At 43.0% G+C, this 19,020-nt stretch overlaps 1 protein-coding gene across 1 annotated transcript in view; it reads right to left on the bottom strand.

The window, feature by feature from the left end:
* Positions 1–171: 171 nt before the first annotated feature.
* The window catches only part of SNX30 (sorting nexin family member 30), a 54,236-nt gene continuing 35,387 nt past the window's right edge, over positions 172–19,020 (bottom strand). Inside the window, exons 6-9 of the mRNA XM_075411225.1 lie at positions 18,245–18,444; positions 11,968–12,054; positions 6,988–7,140; positions 172–5,375 (exon numbers count right to left, since the gene is read on the bottom strand). Coding sequence (XP_075267340.1) covers positions 5,316–5,375; positions 6,988–7,140; positions 11,968–12,054; positions 18,245–18,444 — 500 coding nt within the window. The 3' untranslated portion in view covers positions 172–5,315. The remainder of the gene's footprint in view (positions 5,376–6,987; positions 7,141–11,967; positions 12,055–18,244; positions 18,445–19,020) is intronic.

Below are 19,020 nucleotides of genomic sequence, written 5' to 3' on the forward strand. Positions count from 1 at the left end.
CAGATTTACTACAGATGAGTTCTAGTTAAACCAGCAGTGGAACAAGATTTTAAGGAAGGGTATTTCTGTAGTAAGATAGTGAGCTGGCCAGCAAAATAAGTGCACACATCTTTTCAATGGCAAAGGCTGCAAAAAAAAAAAAAGAAACTTTATATTCTAGGTAAAGGAGTCATCTTTTAATACATTTATTGGTCCATTCCATTAAATTAATTGAGGTAAACAAACGGTGCATTTTAAAAAAATGTACACACTAATAGAGAATTACAAACAGTTTTACCTCAAAGTGTTTTTCTCCATCAATACTAGTTTCATAGTAAACAATGCACAAAGTATATTTATACAGAGATATATGAAAGAGTATAGAAACATGCCAGCACCAGAAGGCAAGACAACATTTCATAGCCCGTGAGTCTGAACAAGAGCACAGTTGCCAGGTTTGGTCGAGTGCAGGAAACAAAAACCTCCTTCCCATTTTCACATTGTTTACTAGCTAATTCACACAGAGACAGGTCTTTTCACAGCTTTCGTTTCGGTTTTTAACAGTATGAACAGTGACTCTAGTTCCGGCAAGTGGGTTTACAGAGGTTGGAAGTGGAAGAGTCAGGGCAGTAAGGCAGCACCATTTTGGTCCCCAGTGACTGACACCGTCAACAAGGTGGGGGGGTGGGAGGGAATGAGGTCCACCTCCATCCACAGCCATCTTGCCTTCACCTGCATGGCCCAGCACTCCAAACCTGAACAAGGGACAAAGATGCAAGCACAGAGGAAAAGAGAAGGATGGTGCTGCTTTATTTTCATATACTGAAGACAAAAGCCCTTTGGCTGTTGTAAGACTGTCCCCTCTGCGGTCGTCTCCCTGTGCAGTGGGAATGTGGCACCGGCCCCAACCCTGCTGCTGGATCTGAGGGTATGGATACATATCCCAGCAGCAGAGTTAAGGAAATGGTTTAGCTTCAAAGCACAGAGTACCAAGGCCTTCAAAGCAGTCTAGGACACCAGCCAGCCTTTACCATTTTAGCATACCACTTACATAAGCGTGATCTACTTATGCCTTTTTTGGAAAGTGAACTGTTTTCTGCACAAGCACGATGCCTTAGCCATGCAACCTTAAAACTAGCCCAGTTTGTTACTGAGTACTTGTACACATCAGATACCCCGAAAAGACTCTGAAGTGCGAAGCACAGAATTAAGCATTGCCATTTTATTCCATAGAACTTGTTTAACAGCACTCCCAAAGAGTTTAAAATGCAACATTCACACTGCCAGAAGGCAAGGTTATTCCTGTGATCCCCATTTTTATTTTACAAAATTAAAAAAAGCCTGGCAAGTAGTAGCAAGTTCCCTACCTTAAAAAAAAGACCCCATTTTCCCTATTTATTTGTTGTTGTAGTAAAAGTTAATACACCAAGGGAAAAACCATTCTAGCTTTAAGACAGCTGAACTTCTAATGAGCTAGTTTAGTCTATGCAGTTTTGCTCAGTGGTTATCAGCACCAGGATTTTAAACAGTCTGCAACATTAAGCATACTCAGCTAAATTATGCAAGTTTTAACAAAAGCATGGCTCCTGTTAAAACACTGAACAGTCCCTGGTGGGGTGGGACCTTGGCACCTGCAGGACCAACACCTGAAGCAATATGCATCATGAACAGACCACACAGAGCCACTGCTGCAAGGCTACATCACAGTACCTTTGCAGGACTGTCTCTGCCACTCATGCTTTGCCGATGTTTCCTTCTACCAGTCATCCCACTACTCTATCCTGAGCACAAGTGCCAGTGTGAGAAAAATCCAAGTAGACTTCAGCAAAGAATCCATAGTTTATTCTTGGATACAACTTGCAACAGAAGAAGAATTCGTGTCTTTCAGGCTACACCTTTTACCTTTCCCTTTTTCAGTGGACACCTGAAAAAGCCGTGACGTTTCAACACCTATGTTTATTGCAAGAGTCAGAATGTGGTAAGGATACATATGAACAATGCACAGTTCATTACCAAGCATGAAAACAAGATCTCCATGCTTGCTTTATTGTGCTGGTTCCAGTTAAGTGAAGAAACAAACATCCCACAAATTACAAGTAACTAGGACAGCTTTGAATTATGCATCCTCAGAGAAAACTTGGTCTGGTTACGGAACAAGAAAAACCGGGCTAATTTAAGGACTGTTGAAGGACACACATGTTACATAGGCTCATAGAAAGGGTGCAACTACTTTTGACATAATTTTACTGCATGAGCAGAGGGTGATCTTAAGTGACTGAACACAAGAAGATACTCAAAGATGAAGCTCCTGCACTATCCCTGCTTTGCTTTACCAACACCTTTTACTTTTCACACTTGAAGTTTGGGCGATCCAAAGGAGGGACTCCTGTCCTATAAGGATTACAGAATAACACGTCAGAGTTTCACTAACAGTTCAGATCTCAGCCTCCCACTAACAGCAGTTAATAAGTGCCCTCTTTACAAGTGTCACTCTTTATATCTTACAAGAGTTTCCTGCTATTTTGTAGTTCTCCTGTTCAACATCGCCACCCCAAACCTCACAGTCAGGATCCTCCCCACACCTCACAGCTCTCTCCACAGTTACTTAGTGATTTACAACAGCTCTTTACAACAAGACTCCTCAGAGCCCATAGGAGCTCAGAGACCCACCACTACACACCCTTCTTACACTGCAGCAGTTCTTCCAGAGGATGTTTTGGCATTCCAGATAGTGTAAGAAATCCTGTTAGCGCCCACAGCCTGAGGTGTATATTCCAGCCTCTCCTCCAGATCAACTTGCAGGTGCCACAGAGACACATACTCCAACAGGGAAGAGCAAAGTGTGCCTGCATTTCAACAGCTTATCCAGAAAGGGATATATCTAAATTGAAACATACTTTGGATGAGCACTAGTTTAAAAACCATGCTGCAGAATCAGTGGCATCAGATTAAACAAAATTTAAGCTGATCTTCAGCAGCTCCAGCCTCAACAGTTATACGCTGATTTGAACTCCACTTGGTACTCCCCACTGTCCATTATGCTTCTTATGAACAGTTGTTATGTCAATTGATAAATTCCCCCAAACCAACACCCACATCAGTTTGACATAAATCTAAGAGAGAACACGACCTCAGTGTTGTAAGGCATCAGACAAAACCTACTCACCTGTAGTAAAAAACCCACCATCCTTTCCACTCACCTTGCACTATCTTTTCATAAGGCAAAGGGAGGACTGTCCAAATATTAGTTCAAATTACATTTTGCTTGACTCCCAGTGATGCTGCAGACTCATCTACAAAATTCCACTTCCCGCACAGGAACCAGCCCAAAAAAGTATGTTGATCTCAGTTCATGGGAAATAGGGAAAACTGTAATCCTGAAGGTCGGACTGTTCAATGTTATACAAGTCCTTATTTTAGAAGGCAAAGATTGAGGAAAACACTTGGTTACTGTTTCAAGATGATCCCCTTAAGCACTTCCCTTGCACAAAAGCAGTTTGTCATTATGGACCTAACAGCGTCTTAAAGCAGAGTTCTCATTCACACCAAATAAGTGTATATTGACAAACTGTGAGCTTAAACCAAAAAGTGTCGTCTGTTTAGTATCACAGAACTGTCAATGGAGACTGAGTCAAGAAGGAAGACCTCTTAAAATGTCTTAAACTTAACTTTTGCACACAGAGAGCATTATTTCACTAGCCTGACAGCTACCATGTTGCTGCAGTAACTCATCTTGACAGTCGCTATAAAGCCACCAAGCTGAGCAGAGGGGCTTCAGGTATGCTTGGTGTTTATGCAGGGATAAATTTCAAACTAGACTAGAACCTGGTATGTCATCACAGGAGAACACAGAGGTTGCACATACTCAGTTACTGCTCAGATTCTTCGCAAGACTGTTGCCAGAGATCAAGTCATCACTCAAGTTTAGCAGTAAGCACTCAGATATTCCCCCAAATCCCAATATCACACTGATATTGGCCCCAACACCCCTCACTTAGGATGGTTAAAAAGGATTTATCTGCATGCTGTTAAACCAAGACTCTGGGACCCTGGGAATCACGGTAGCATTCCTAAGGCCATTAACACCAAGCAGGCATTTACTTGAGGTGGGACTACAAAAGAAAGGGAAAAAGAGCGACTTGCAGAAGCTGTTACATTTCTAAAGGTCAATAAAAACTATTAAGAAAATAGATCTGTACCAAAAGTAGTCTTAAAAGACTTGCCGCGTGGTTCAGTAGAGACAGGTATGAACACTATGTGCACCTAACCGGGTACCCACCTACCCTCATCAACCTGTTTAAGGCAAGTTTCACACACAATGATGCTTGGTGTAAGCAAGTATTTGACACTTTTTGGCTACTGAAAAAACAAAACATAGGGAGAGAAAGCAGAGTTCTACCTTTACTACAGCAGGCACCTTAAGGGACCAAGCCCAAAGTGGCTCTAGCTCAGAAAAAAGAAAATTTAAAGCATGGACCAAAAGAATTCTACCATGCAACTTCCAGAACTAGCTCTGGAAAAAATACACTAAATACTCATACTTGCTTTCACCATTCCCATAAGTCTTGAAAGGCCGCTGTTCAACTCACTCCTGCAGGTAGGCTGATTTTGATCCTCAAGTCAGACACAAGTATACTTCAGCCAACTGACGTTACTTCATAATCACCAAGGTAAACAAAGACACTCAGTATGAACCAACAGCATGCCACACTCACAAAAACCACAGTTCATGCTTGCATCACAGACTATCAGCAGGTGGTGTTGGTATGTTCTGCCCAGGACCAGCCCAACTCCCGCAGAGAAAAGTCTCCAGAAACCATTTTATCCAGAGGGAGCATGTGGGCGGTAGCAAACCACAAAATATTAATTTCCAGCCTTTCCCTGTCCATCCAAAAAAGGGATAAGGATTGGTTAAGGAGTACTGTATCATAGGAGTAATTATCTTCTTTCTTAGCAAACAAAAGAGAATGGTAATAAACATGTCATTTGGCACCTCACAGTAGAGTTTTATTTTCATCTTTTTAGTGTTCCACTCATCAGTTCCTTCCAGATTAGAGAGGTAAGTTTTATCAAGATCCCCATGCACTTTCACTATGAACCCCCAATCACTCCATAGGATAAAGAAGGAACCATTCAAGATAACTCAAAAAAGATGAAACATACCCCAGTTTAAACACAGAAAGTGAGGAAAAAAATTCAAATAGTTTTCAGAGTTTCTGTTCCAGCCTAAGTGCAGCTGTCATTTCAGTTAAGTTGACAAAGGAGTCCTTCATACAGTTCCAGTATGTCTAGTGGTACTGAGCATAGAAGTGCTAGACTGTCCATGAAGGTACTTCTTACTTGGTCTCTGGCTTGTCTTGCAATAGTGGTATAATTGACTCCCACGCCGTAAGGCACTGAAGAAAGAAGAAGTAAATATTAAAAAATATCAAGCTAGATTCTTCTAAACTGAAGAACATCACAGCTTTCAGCTAGGCAGACAAACTGTTTCTAGTAGAAATTCACAGCTTTGTCATGTGACTGTGGGAGAGGGCCAACTTGGACATAATGACATAATTTTGGACATAATATTACAGACTACCTTATCTGAAAAATCCATGCATTCCGGGAAGGCAGTTAAGAGACAGAATGTACTCCAGTACACCTCTGGGATTTGACTCCACTGCACAACAAACTGGTAGTGCCTGGTATAGTAAAATGAAAGCAGAGTCTAGCTTCTGGGTTATTAGACAGTCAATCCAGGCTTTGGAGTCATTTCCCCAGACATGTACACTCACGCCAATCCTTGTGCTGTTTATCATTACTCTCTTTCAACCACGTACAGCCCAGAAGTCAAACTGGACAAATACAGACTATGGAATACATGTTATTAAACATTGGGAATGGGCAAACTCATCACCAGCTCTTCTATCTGCAAGTCATTGTTGTCAAGCGTCTTCCTTCGAATCTTGCTGATTGTACTGAAGGTGCACAGAGTATTTGTAGTTGTATATCCTGAAGTGATTACATACGTTCCTACCAAAAAGCTTCCTTGCTGCAGCTAAGAGCAAAACTAAGATGTACAGATTTAACTGTCAACTGCATGGGCACTGCTGGGTGTTCAGTGGAGTCTTTAACACCCCTAGCCTACAGCAGTCTTAGGAGACCAGGGTGAGGCAAGTTCCGTGTGGCTTGTTATGACTTACTGACAAGACAGACACTGGAAGAGTCAAAGGAAGAGCACATTTGTAATACACGGGGAGGTAACCTAGCACAGGAAGAAATTTGTAAAGTAGATGTGGAAATAAGCAATAGGCAAGAAGATGAAGTGTGTCACCGTGCATAAGCCTAGAAGTGTTTAATATATCAACCACTGCACTAGGCAGCACTGTTCTAACATGAAGGAAAACTAGACTGACAGCATACGCAGTTGAATGTCAAGGCCCTTTCACTTCAAAAAATCTGCCACTGAATCTCCGTTCTCATACCTGATATTTTGCTCCAACTGAAACAGGGCAAAGGCACCTGACTAGGTATTTCCAAGACTAGCATACAAGAGACAGAAATATGCAGAAGGGGCCAGATTAGAATAATTTATGCATACCAGGTGTAATCTATGTATGGATCCATGGATGTACATTAACTCATGTAGTTTGGTTCATAAAAGGCACAATCAACATTTTTTCTAGTCTGGTATTATTACAATTTTGGTGGTCTTCATCACCACTACTGCTGCCCAGTAATTTGGTCAATTCAAGAATGCAAGATAGACAAGCATCCAGGGTGAAATGGTGTTACAGGGCTGCCTTGCAAATGGCTGCTAGTCTCATGCAGATCACTTGAGCATGACCAACCACTCAACAGATTACACTAAGCTGATGACAAATAGCAGATTCCATAGCACTAGACAAATGATTTAGATGTGCAATGTTCTTCAAGACAGAAAGAAGATATCCTGAAGAATTTTCACAACCTGAGGGAAAAATGATCTACTCTTATTCCTGCCAATGCTTCAGCAGTACCACATACCTTCTCGTAGTACTGGATGTTTTTATCTGCCATCCCCATGAGTAGCTGCCTAAAGTCTTGTCTTTTGTTGTTCTGCCATCTCTCCATATCTGCTTTCAGGTCAGCATTGAAACACTCTACTCGGTCTTGACATTTCTCAACGTCTGTGGGTACCTGCAGCAAAAGAAATGCAGATTGAAACTGTGACTGAGTGCTATACTTCTGAATTAACTCCAACCTTGCTGAGCAAAGCTGCAGAGGAAAGAATAAGTTAACAGCCCAGTAGTTACCCAGAATAAACTCAGTTATAGCTGCAGGGAGAAAAACCCCGATTCTGTATTAGCAAGGAGACGAGACTGCCTAATTTGATCTCTGCAGTTTGAGGTGGTGGGCAGTTGTTCTCGTCCATCTCCATGCCAGATACTGAGCCAGGCTGGGTAAGAGCTTGCTACAGGCACATGAAGAAGAAAACCATTTGGTGTAAGCACCGGGTGTTCAGTTCCTAGTTCTCAAACTGTGCAGCTTGACTACAGCTCCGGAGCAAGCTTTCTCTCCTCCTTCCCATTCGCAGTTGCACTTCTCGATTTACACTAGGGAGTATGAAACAACAAACTATTACGTTTGCCCAAAGAGCTGGATAGGAGAACTCAGTGTTATCTCATGACTGTACTATACAAACAGCAGTGATCAGCTATGGCTGCAGAATAAAATTCCTAAGCCTCTAATTTTCTAGCTTCCATTTTTAACCTTACAGGCTGCCTGAAAAAAATGCAAGTGCAAGGCACTGATGAGCAGCACTGTGGATTGGCTCATGGGCCTCTGGGCTCAACACTGGACACATAATCACCCATACGCAGTGGGAGAAATCTTGAAGGACAGCCTATTGTGAGCCTAGGGAGAGATTTAAATGGATTATGACAGTAGTCACGAGCTCAAGGTACGTGCACTTTCGGCCAAAGAAGTTGGTGTTCTTTGCCTATGTTTTAACTAATATCATGTATACCAACAGGCAACTACAACGAACAAGTTAGAAACGTTTCTTCAAACAGGAAAGCCATGAACACCTTTCTCTCCCTTCTCTTTGTGCTCCATGGTCCACACAGACAAGAAGCCTGTAAGGACATGCAGACTAAGCCCATGACCTCAGAAGAGGCAAGCTCTGAGCTCTAGCACCAACAGAAGTAGTGAAATTCTGCTCTGGAAGCTGTAACTTGCACAAAGGCAAAAGGCAGAACGAAGAACATTTGCAGAAGTTTGTAGTGGCTCTTGTCATACCTGATATTTTCAGGAAATTCCCTTTTTCTTTGAAGGACATGAAGGAAAAGGATGAAGGTACTATGCAAGAAGTTTTTCACGGATATAGGAAGTTAGAGGTGTGCTGCTACCTTGAAGTCTGGCAAGGTACACAATTTAGATAGAAACATATCAACTCTGGGTCTTCTCCAGGATATGGATTAGGGCCAATCAATGAAGTATTCCAACTAATACTCAGAGAAGGTCCTAGATCTGTTCTCCAATAAAGTTGTTTGAGACACAAGAAGCACGTCCTTCATACTCATGGGATCTGAATACCCCTTATCCACACAACTGGACTTACAATACAGGCAGCTTGCGGGTTCAGTAGCTACACAGTTCCCCCACCCTCTGAGCACTATACTTTTGGCTAAAGAATCCACTCTGCTACAATTCAAGACATGAAGTTCTCTTCTAGGCTTCAGACAAGAGCTACCAAGTCAGTGGCTGGAAGCTGTAGAAGATGTTCCTCTCAAGGCAAGTATGCCTTGCGTCATATCTGTAAGTATTCTGCTGTCTTAACAGGAAAGGCTAGGCCATCAGGAGTCAAAGTCTGGAAGCAAAACCACATAAGATTTCCCAACCCAATTAAGTTAATTTCTAAGCACTCACCAGCTTCCTGCTTCTTCTGCCAGGATCTGAAACCACAAGCTATTAAAAAAAAAAAAATCTGTTCTTTCTCACAGCCAGTTCTCCTGCAGGCAAGGCTGAGAGCGCTGTACGAGTTCAGAGCTACAGGGACAACCTAGTGGTCAGCAAATGGGTCACGTATGCTCCAATTAAGAAGCAACAGCAGTGAAAAAGCAGTGCCTGCACATGCACCGGTCCTGTTCAGAAGTTTAAACACCTTTTCTTCCAAAACTGCGGCTTCTCAGAACAGAAGTTGCAACTCAGTAGCTGAAACAAAATTTTAAGTTAATTAACAACTTCCAAGAAGTTTGTATCTACTGCAAGGTTAATGAAATGAGAGGCTATAGTTCTAACATCAAATTTGGGCATACCTTGAAACATCAATACTGATGCTTTTATCTGCTGCTACCAGTGGAGATACTAAATATTAGCTAGCAACTAGGAACTGAGAAGAAAGAAGATTGGACTTTGGGAGAAGCTGCTACTTTCTTACCGATCCCTGCTCTCAGCTACTCGAGTAGCTCAAAAAACCCAGTCCCAAAACCAAGTGACAACTAGTTCAAACTCCAATACACTCTAGAAGTGCCCACCACTATTTTAATGAGTCAATTTAAACTGAGAAGATATGTACAGGCAGGCAAGAACTGACTGTAAAACTGTATATTCAGGAGTCTGGTCACCTCATTATATGATAAGAAGTTCTTCACCTACACCTATTCCTCTTCACATAATTCTTGAAGTGACCAGAGTCTAAGTACGCCTCTAAGTATGCCTCACGTCTACAATTTAGTGTGGCCAAGTGCAGATGGCTTCGCTGGCAGCATAAGCATATCCACTTTTTTAAAACTCCTCTACAGCATAATTACCAAGTAACAAATGGTCCTGAAGCACAACGAATCCAGCATTTGTTAGGCAACTAACCTCTACATATGACATTTCCACCGTCCTAGTTCTCTGGAACCATATAATGTTACCAGCCCAGCCTTCTTTTTCCTGTAAATACAGATTCTCACCTTCTACTTCAAGTCCTGCACTGCCATATTTACTGTTCCCATAGATCACCACACTGCAAAGCCTTGATGCAAACAGAATGAGTTAGGTCATCAGAGGTGAACTTCATCCCACCAATCAGAAACCAACGCCTGAGCTTCACTACGTTGGTTGGATTACTTCAAAACCAGCTCCAGCATGGGTCAGAAATGGGTAAGCAGCACTTCACCACTGTACTTGTTACAGACAGAAAGGCTGCAGACTCTGCCCTAATACTGTTGTGCTAGCGTTAAAAAACACCACACACACTATGCTTTTGGTGTAAACTTGAGCATTCTGAGCAGTATATGCTGACAGACATTTGCAGTAGCCCTACGAGCCTTCTGCATTTATAGGCCACCAAGTTCTAAGCTGATCATCTCAATGTGAGAACAACCTAATGACACCAACATAGCTTTGTGAAGCCAGTTTGATTATGTGTACAGTCGCAGAATGCCCTCCAGTGGAAGAGATTAACAAGTAATGACAGGCACTCCTTTCATGATCCAAAAGTAGGCCTTTTTTCCCTTAAAGTTTTGTTTTAGTTTGTTAGGTTTTTTAACATAACATAATTTCTGCCACTTCAGCTAAATGTGCCAAAAGGGACACAAATACTGTTCACTGCATAACCCAGCTCACAACCCTCTGACTGCTTTTACTTTCCAGCAAGTCATAGCCAAGAGACCTCACTGAATGAAAGATGTGTTGCTAGCCACAGCTGAGCTACCAGCTCTCACAGACAAGGACATTCCCTCCAGGTAGAAAGGATCTGAAAACCACGAGTTAGCACGTTATGAACATGCAAGGAGTTCTATTAGTTTGTTCAACTTCATTTTGTAAATGACACAGAAGGCTTATATTAGAAAAAAGGTATAAGGAGTTGCCAAAAGGTATGCTTATACTCTAGACAGAAGACATAAGTATTCAAAAAAATCTTGGACAGCTATTTAAGTGCTGTGCTTTACACAATCCCACTGAGAGGTGAGAGATTAGCAAAGTTCAACAGTTCCACTACATCAAAATCTTGATAAAGTCAAATGCCTAAAAACCTCAATAGCCTTGCTGGATATGCTGGTTTTAGTTCTCTCCATCCTATCTACAGCTTGTTAGAATACCTGCTTCTACAAAGCTACACTGAAGAAGCAGGAGTACATACCACACCAGCCAGCAGCGGGGCAGGCAAAAGACCAAAATACAAGAGCATCACAAGATGCCCAAGACACTACTATTTGTAGAGTCCATAACAGACACAAAATCAGAAAAATACTAGTTTGCATTTCTATGCTCTGGTGCTCTTACTGCTTCTTACAGACATTATGTGGACCTCCTGTAAGATTATTCTACAGTAGTCCTAATACTGGAAAGTCATCCATTAGTTACTAACACACAGATGAAGAGGAACAAGACACCCCAAGCACAGGAAGGGAACAAAAGCTGTTGTCACTGTTGGAGAAAGTGGTTTAAGACAGGGTTCTCACAGATGGCTTCATGCAGAAAGCAGGTGGCAGCATAAGCACGCCAGTGTATAGCTCTGCTTCTGCACGAAGCCCAGCCAAAGCCCATCACACCTGCCGTATGGTTCAGCATCACACAGGAGGAGCTGCCTAACAGAAGAGGCAGAACACAGAGCCCTCCCTCCACAGTCAAAACAGGTGTCCTACAATGCAGTTCAGCAGTGCCAGGGCTAAGACCTTAACTCAGCTAGCTGACATACTTCTAAATCACTAGGCACTGTTCTACCACTGCTTCAGATCGCATCGCTAAACACGCCAACTGACTGCTGGCTGTTGTTCAAGTGTTACACAGGTGAGAGCCATCCTGCTCTGAACGGTGGGAGATCAGTAGTGCAGAAGTTGCTTGGCATGTTATGTATGTTCATACCTAGGTCTTTACTTCACACCAGCTTGCCAACAAACTTCTGTTTTGTCAGAAATTGCTTATACTGCAAAGAAGCTGCCAGGCCCAGACAAAGCAAGTTCCATTTCTCCATTCTTCTCAGGAAGTAATCTTAGTGCAAGCTGGTTTTGTAGAGTAGTTGGAAGTACTAACCTTTGGACGGTCTTCTTTTTTCAAGGCTACTGCTTCCAGTTTTGCTTCATACTCCGCTTGAACTTGGTCTCTCTTCTTCAACACATTCTACAGGCAAGAGAATAGAAAGCTGTGAGAGGGATCCTCTTGTTCCTTTCCTCCCCAGCCTGCAAGAAACTGCCAAGTGACACAGCTTAAGTGCTAACTCAGTCTGCAGTTAGACTTTCTGACTGACTTTGTCCTATTTTACAGTTATTTAGGGAGTAGCTTTTAAAAACAAAGAGCACTTGCTCTCCAGCAGCTGGCAGAGTCAGATAAAATTCAACTTTTGGACAAGCTGGAGGCATGCAAGATATAAGCTGTCATGTAACCATGAATACAACCCTGACTAAGTAAATTCATTTCATCAGCTGACCTATTATTAGCATGAAAAGGATATAAACAAAAGCATCAGAGCTGTCAACAACTAGTGCAAAGCTCCTGATATCCTCAAGCTGCTGACAGACAACAGGAAGGCCACCACAGAGGTATTACATCTCCCTTTTCACTTGCAAAGGCTCCTCAAAGTCCTTTATATAGCAAGCTATTATATTCACATATTAGAACAAAAGCAAGCTTTCCTTCTACATCACTTGGGGGGAGAGGGTGTCTGGTTGTTGGTTTAATCAAAAAACTGAAAATTATGAAAAGCACAATTTATGTGAAAAGCACTGACTCACTCACCTGAGTGAGGTTCACAAGCAGTAAATATGTGATTGACAGAGTATTCTCAGAACAGAGAGCAAAAGATGCTACCCTTATCTCGTACTACATCCACAAGCCAGGATCTCCACTAAGGTTATACTATAGTCTTACAATTTAAAAACAAACACAGCAATTAGTCTTTTTAAGAATATACTACTAAAAAATAAGCAGTTCTGTGGCTGCAAGAGTAGGCAACTTCTTCAGTCTTCACAAGGAAACAAGTAATAATTTTCTATAACTCAGTTGATGCAAAGTTATTACTAAAAATGCTCTGAGGGAAGTCAACCAACACTCACTGCTGAGGCACTTGTAAATTTGAACTTGCCTTGCGGCCAGCATGGCCAGTTCATGCTTTGAGTCTTCCCTTCTGTCACCCAGAAGGCACTGTCCCACTAGGACAGAAGGAGGTAACTAGTCATTTTAACACCTTCATCCAAGGCTAGTAAAGCAGGACTAGTCACATGCACTTCTGCCTGCGGAAATATCTACTTAAAAGAGTAGTTCTCAGAGCTCTACGAGACAGTCTAGCCAAGATCTGTTTTCCTAATTAAAGATGTGCAAACACTGTACCTACTAATCATGATCTTCCCTCTCCTCCCTCTTAAGCCAAGGGAAGGTCAGCAGTGCAGTTGCTCTAGAGTAGAGATAGTAGACGTTGCCATCAATATTATTACAAACCTCAGATCATGATAAACAGGAATGGCACCCCACAAAGTTGCTGTAGCTTTACGAAAAAAAGCCAGGGCAAAACTGAAAAATTCACCTTCAGCAGCTTAACTCTCCCCTTTATTCCAAAAGGGATGCAAGCAAGCATGCCATTGGTTGTGTTTGCTTGTAAAACCACAGCATTCCCCTTCCTTTCAGAATCTAAGGAACTATGTGGAATCGCCCTTAAGTGACTGAGGTTACCAATCCTACAAAAGCCGGAGAGATTTAACAGGTATTTCTACTTTGTATTGCCTCTTGAACCTGAGTCAACCGAAACTTCTCAGAAAAACAGCTGCCGCCAGCAATTGCATTCAGTCTTTAGGTGTCCAGAGTTAGTGGAGTGAGTTGGATCTGTACCAGGAGTAGCCAGTGATTGACGGCCCGTGATCAGCAGACTAGATTCAAAGGACAGCTGTCTTATTTCTCCCTTAGTGCTCAAGTCCATCCACTGCGGACCATTAACAGTATGCTCCTGAATACAGCTTTAAATACCCATTAATTGCTGACAGGTCAGTGATACGAAAAATACTGCCTTCCCTTTCACTTGTCCCGTATGTGAAAGGAAGTGTTTCCTCTGGCACCTCCAGGCAATCTCTCCTCAGCTGTAGATCAACGCATTAATGCTTCAGCAGCTTCTCTGAACAGCTCTATACCAACATCCCCAGACTTACCACAGCCTATGCAATACTTCTGTTAGTTAAGGCCTCACATAGAGAGAAAAATAGTAACAAAACAAAACTAAACAAAAGAAGTTGGAAGAAACTAACACCATCACACAACCACATTAGCATGGTGAAACACTGGAATGGGTTGCCCAGAGAGGCAGTGGAGGCCCCATCCCTGGAAACATTCAAGACCAGGTTGGACAGGGCTCTGAGCAACCTGATCTAGTTAGTGGTGTCCCTGCTCGCTGCAGGGGGGTTGGACTAGATGACCTCTAGGGGTCCCCTTCCGACCCAAAACTTTCTATGATTCTATGATTTCAGCCATTTGGGGACAGAACTAAGCCACTAGTGCCTGTACAAACAATACTTAGCTTGCTTTCAGTGAGGCAGGTCCTTCTCCATCTTGTATTTAGTTGAAACATTTCACCTTGGCCCGTATCTCTGAAGGAGCTTCAGGAGTGTGCCATCAGCCTCCTTTCTCAAATTGCAATCCTATGCCATTTGCACACCACACAGCTTCCTACTACAACTAGACCTCACAAGAGGATCCTTATTTACTGCACAGCTATAGAGAAACAGTTAGCTATTCATGTGGTGCTTGCTTTAAACATGCGTTAGCAGTCATGTCCAAGCACACAACTGGGGATCGCATCATCTCATAAGCCTTTCCGACAGTGTTAAGCATACAGAGTTCATAGAACATTTTAATATCAGCACTGAATTACATAGTGCTGAGTTCGTCTTCTGCACTTGCCTCCCTGGGGAACACCAGCATACCACAAAATATGTGGTACTGCACGTCTGCTTGGCGAGGGCCACACTGTACTGGGATTCGAGATGGTGTCTAGTCATCTTGTACATGGCCTGTGTTTTACAAAAGGTCTCTCCTAGACACCACCAGCACACATTTTAACTGAAGCCTGCAGTGCCAGCCTCTCCCCACTCACACAAATCTTTCAAACGAACCCAGAGACAGGCCTTCCCTGGCATCAGTCAGTATTTTTCTCAGCCAGAACTACTGGGCTTTGCCTCTGTATGTGCAGTTCCCTCGGGCTGCAATGCCACCGCTGCACCCCCCCACCCCCCCCCCCGCCCCATCCCAGATATAACAGTGCTCCTGAAGACACTGAGGTGACAGCCATCTCTAAAACAGTGAAGATACCTGGCAGTTCTTACTCTGAGGGACATTGATTTGTAGAGCAATCTCTAGCTAGGTCAAAGTTCCCATACCTATACCTGGGGTACACAAGGTACAGAAAGCTATCAAGGCTGCACTGAACTCCTAGTACCTTCCATCAATCACCCTGTTCAACAGCTGTGCTCTGAAAGACCAAAACAGACTTTAATTTCACAAGTGGGCCTCATAGCAGCCAATGAACAGGACTGCACTGCTAGTGAAGAGGACAGCCCTTCCAGCAGAAAGCCTCCCGCACTTCAAGAGTAGCCTCCTTTACAGTTACTTACTCAGTTTTACGGAGGCTGGGAAGACGGTTCTGTAGCTGCTTACCACAGAAATCGCAACAGACTGATAATTTCTAACATAAGAAAACTGCACTGTATGAGCTGAGAAATTTTAGTTTCGGTATTTGGGAGGGAAGAAAAATAGGAATGGTCTGCCTTGGCTAGCAATAGTTTTTATTCCTGATTTTTAGACAAAGTTATTGAGATGCCCAAGCTGGACACCAAGCAGCATAAACCTTATTTGCTATTAAATGCTATTTTGCAAGTGTGGTTTCTTGATGCAACCAGTTCTAAAGCACCAAAACAATGAGTATGGTCATTCCATTACTAGAGAATAACTGACAAGAAGAGTGAATCCTTTAGGGCACTAGAAAGTCAACAGTCTAAAAATCAAGCTAAAATGCAAGGGTTTCTTCAGCTGAAGAGTTACTTCAGGCAGTTAAATACCACTTACCACAGGTAGGGCAGCATTAAAGACTTGCAGCTAGACTACCTGTTGGCTTGGAGACTGTACTTAGTGTCTTTGCCATCATCTGACAAAAGCCCTTTTACAATCAGGCCGAAAAGAAGTTTTCCTCTGCTACACTACATTTGTGAAAAGCGCCTCTGACAATTCAGCTCACCACTTCAGATGCCACCCCCAATAGCCCATGGCATTTGTAGCATCAAAAGCCAAATGTTCTGGGCTACAAGCTTTAACCACTTGCCTCCTGCTCTGTTTATTTGTAAGTATACACACACCCCACTTCCTACAGAATATGGGTAAGTCTGAACACCCTGGGCCAAGGCTTCCAGTTACAGCCCAAGGTGTGTCAGCAATACTTGAGTGTTAATAGTCCCATAAAGAAAATGCACCTCATTCACGCTGAGATCAATACCATGAATACAAAAGCACAGGATATACTCAGGAAATTAGTACAAAGCCTTCTGCAGGAATATTTCATCCAGGCAAGACAGCAGCCATACAAATAGCCATCTGAAGCTGGGAAAAGAAATCTGCAAGTAAGTGTTTCAATTCTCAGTTTGAAAAGTATAGGATGACTAAGATTAAGATGGAGAAGGACTATCATGTCAGACTGTAGTTATACAACAGGCTATTAGATCTGTGAATAAGTGCATCCCATAGCTTTGTAACGGTTGTTCCAAAATGAAAGTCCTCAAAAGGAATCTGTCTGTCTAGTACCCTACAGAGGGACTGTTAATACACACTGTACCATGGGCATGTAGCGAAAAGCTCTAACAGGCGAACTAGAGTCCTTCGTTTCAGTTTTCAGTGCAATTAACTCAGTAACTCTTTTCCCCATGCAATGGGATTAACCGCCAATGCTCCCTACCTTTAACAGAATAAAAACTGAAGTATTGAAGTAGCTTTTATTACTTCTGCAAAAGCACTACGATATCAACTTCTTAAAGAGCTTAAGAGTCACAGAACACCACCTTTCAGCAGTTATTTGGTGTGCAGAACTTAACAGAACTTTACAACAAGCATCCTGCCTAAGGTGTGGGGATGAGAGGAAGCAGTGTCTGTCATTTGGACTAGATGACCTCTAGAGACCCCTTCCAATCCAAAGCATTCTACGATTCTATGATTTGGACACATGGCTACAAAAGGAGACACCCAGCCCTGCTATATACAAGTGACAGAAGCTGTTAACGCTACCTTTTCTGAAAGGGCAGGCACTGACCCAGTAACGAAGAGCTGAGCCACAACTGACTTTCTAACAATTCAGCATGAAGATTCCAGGCAGCCACAGGATGTGGCCACCTGCCACTCGAATGAAGGAGCTACTCCTCAACACTCTGTGTGCACCCTAGCATTGCTGACCTTAGCTTAACTGAATACCAGGGCGGATAGATAATGCTACCCATGCAGTACCCTGCTACTAAACATACCTAGTTTTGTTTTGATTATGAAAACATCATAGAATAGAATCACAGAATCACTAAGGTTGGAAAAGACCTCTAAGATCATCAAGTCCAACCATCACCCCAACACCACCATGCCTACTAAACCACATCCTGAAGTGCCATATCTACACGCTTTTTGAACCCCTCCAGGGATGGGGACTGCACCACCTCCCTGGGAGGCCTGATCTAATGCTTTACAACTCTTTCAGTAAAGACATTTTTCCTAGTATCCAATCTAAACCTCCCCTGACACAACTTCAGGCCATTTCCTTCATCCCATCACTTGTTACTTGTGAGAAGAGATCAACACCCACCTTGCTACAACCTCCTTTCAGGTTGTTGCAGAGAGCAATAAAGTCTCCCCTCAGCCTCCTCTTCTCCAGACTAAACAGCCCCAGTTCCCCCAGCCACTCCTCATTAGACTTGTTCTCCAGACCCTTTATCAGCTTCATTGCCCTTCTCTGGACACGCTCCAGCAACCCAAAGTCCTTCTTGTAGTGAGGGGCCCAATACTGCACACAGTATTCAAGGTGTGGTCTCATCAGTGCCGAGTACAGAGGCATGATCACCTCCCTGCTCCTGCTGGCCACTCTATTTCTGATACAAGCCAGGATGCCATTGGCCGCCTTGGCCACCTGGGCACACTGCTGGCTCATGTTCAGCCGGCTGTCAACCATTCTCCTACTTCCTGTACTATTGACTTCCCCAATTTTCCCATCACCAGCCCTTCTTGCTGTTATAAAGAATGAACTTGCTGATATATCATTCCATGCAAACACAACAATAGTGTCCATTGCCACAGGGCTCTCTACCTTCATCGATTCCGAGTACAATATATATTCCCTAAGCACAGGCAGGAAGTCTTCTGTCATGTCTTCACTGAGTTCCTCAAGAGCTGTGCAGCAATTCCCAATGCAGGCAGACACCCCTTCCAATGGCTCTGAAAGCTCAACCTCCAGCCCTCCCCAGGTTGAATAAACAGGTCCATATTCCCGTAGTTCCACCAAGTATTCTGTAAGAGGCAGATGGAAAAGCAGATTAGCAAAGAGTGAGGCACAAGGATCTGCAAACACTCTCATTCAACAGGAGAAACTACGCACCAGGCCTGGCAAACATTAACTCCCCCAGCAGTAAAGTCATGTGTTGCATTAGCAACTTAACAGATATAGCTCTATGGCTGCACATGTGACAGGTCCAACTTGCCTCCTGCTTAACTGACTACTCCTACAAGCTTCCAATACAAAGACATTTGGATCTGTACAGTAGCCAAAGACATTTTTTTTAAACGTATATAAAACTTGGCTCTGCTAAAACAGGCCTGTAAAGGTTATCTTCATCTAGGCCTCCAGACGGAATCTACAAGTTTTTCCCCCTCCCAAAAGTCTTTCCAAAAATGCTCTAGTAAGAAAGTAGGTTGGTATAACAAGAGCGACTTTAAAAAAATATTTGGAGAGTTGAGCTAGCATAAGATAGTGTGCTAGGATTTGGGTCTGCTTTATATATGCAGGAGGCATTAGATTCTGCTCTCTGTGGCTCATTACAAGCCAGAATCCTTGATATAAGTTGTCTTGGTCATGCCGTCAACAAG

This window comes from Opisthocomus hoazin, chromosome Z (genome assembly GCF_030867145.1).
Source record: "Opisthocomus hoazin isolate bOpiHoa1 chromosome Z, bOpiHoa1.hap1, whole genome shotgun sequence".
In the NCBI taxonomy this organism is placed as follows: domain Eukaryota; kingdom Metazoa; phylum Chordata; class Aves; order Opisthocomiformes; family Opisthocomidae; genus Opisthocomus; species Opisthocomus hoazin.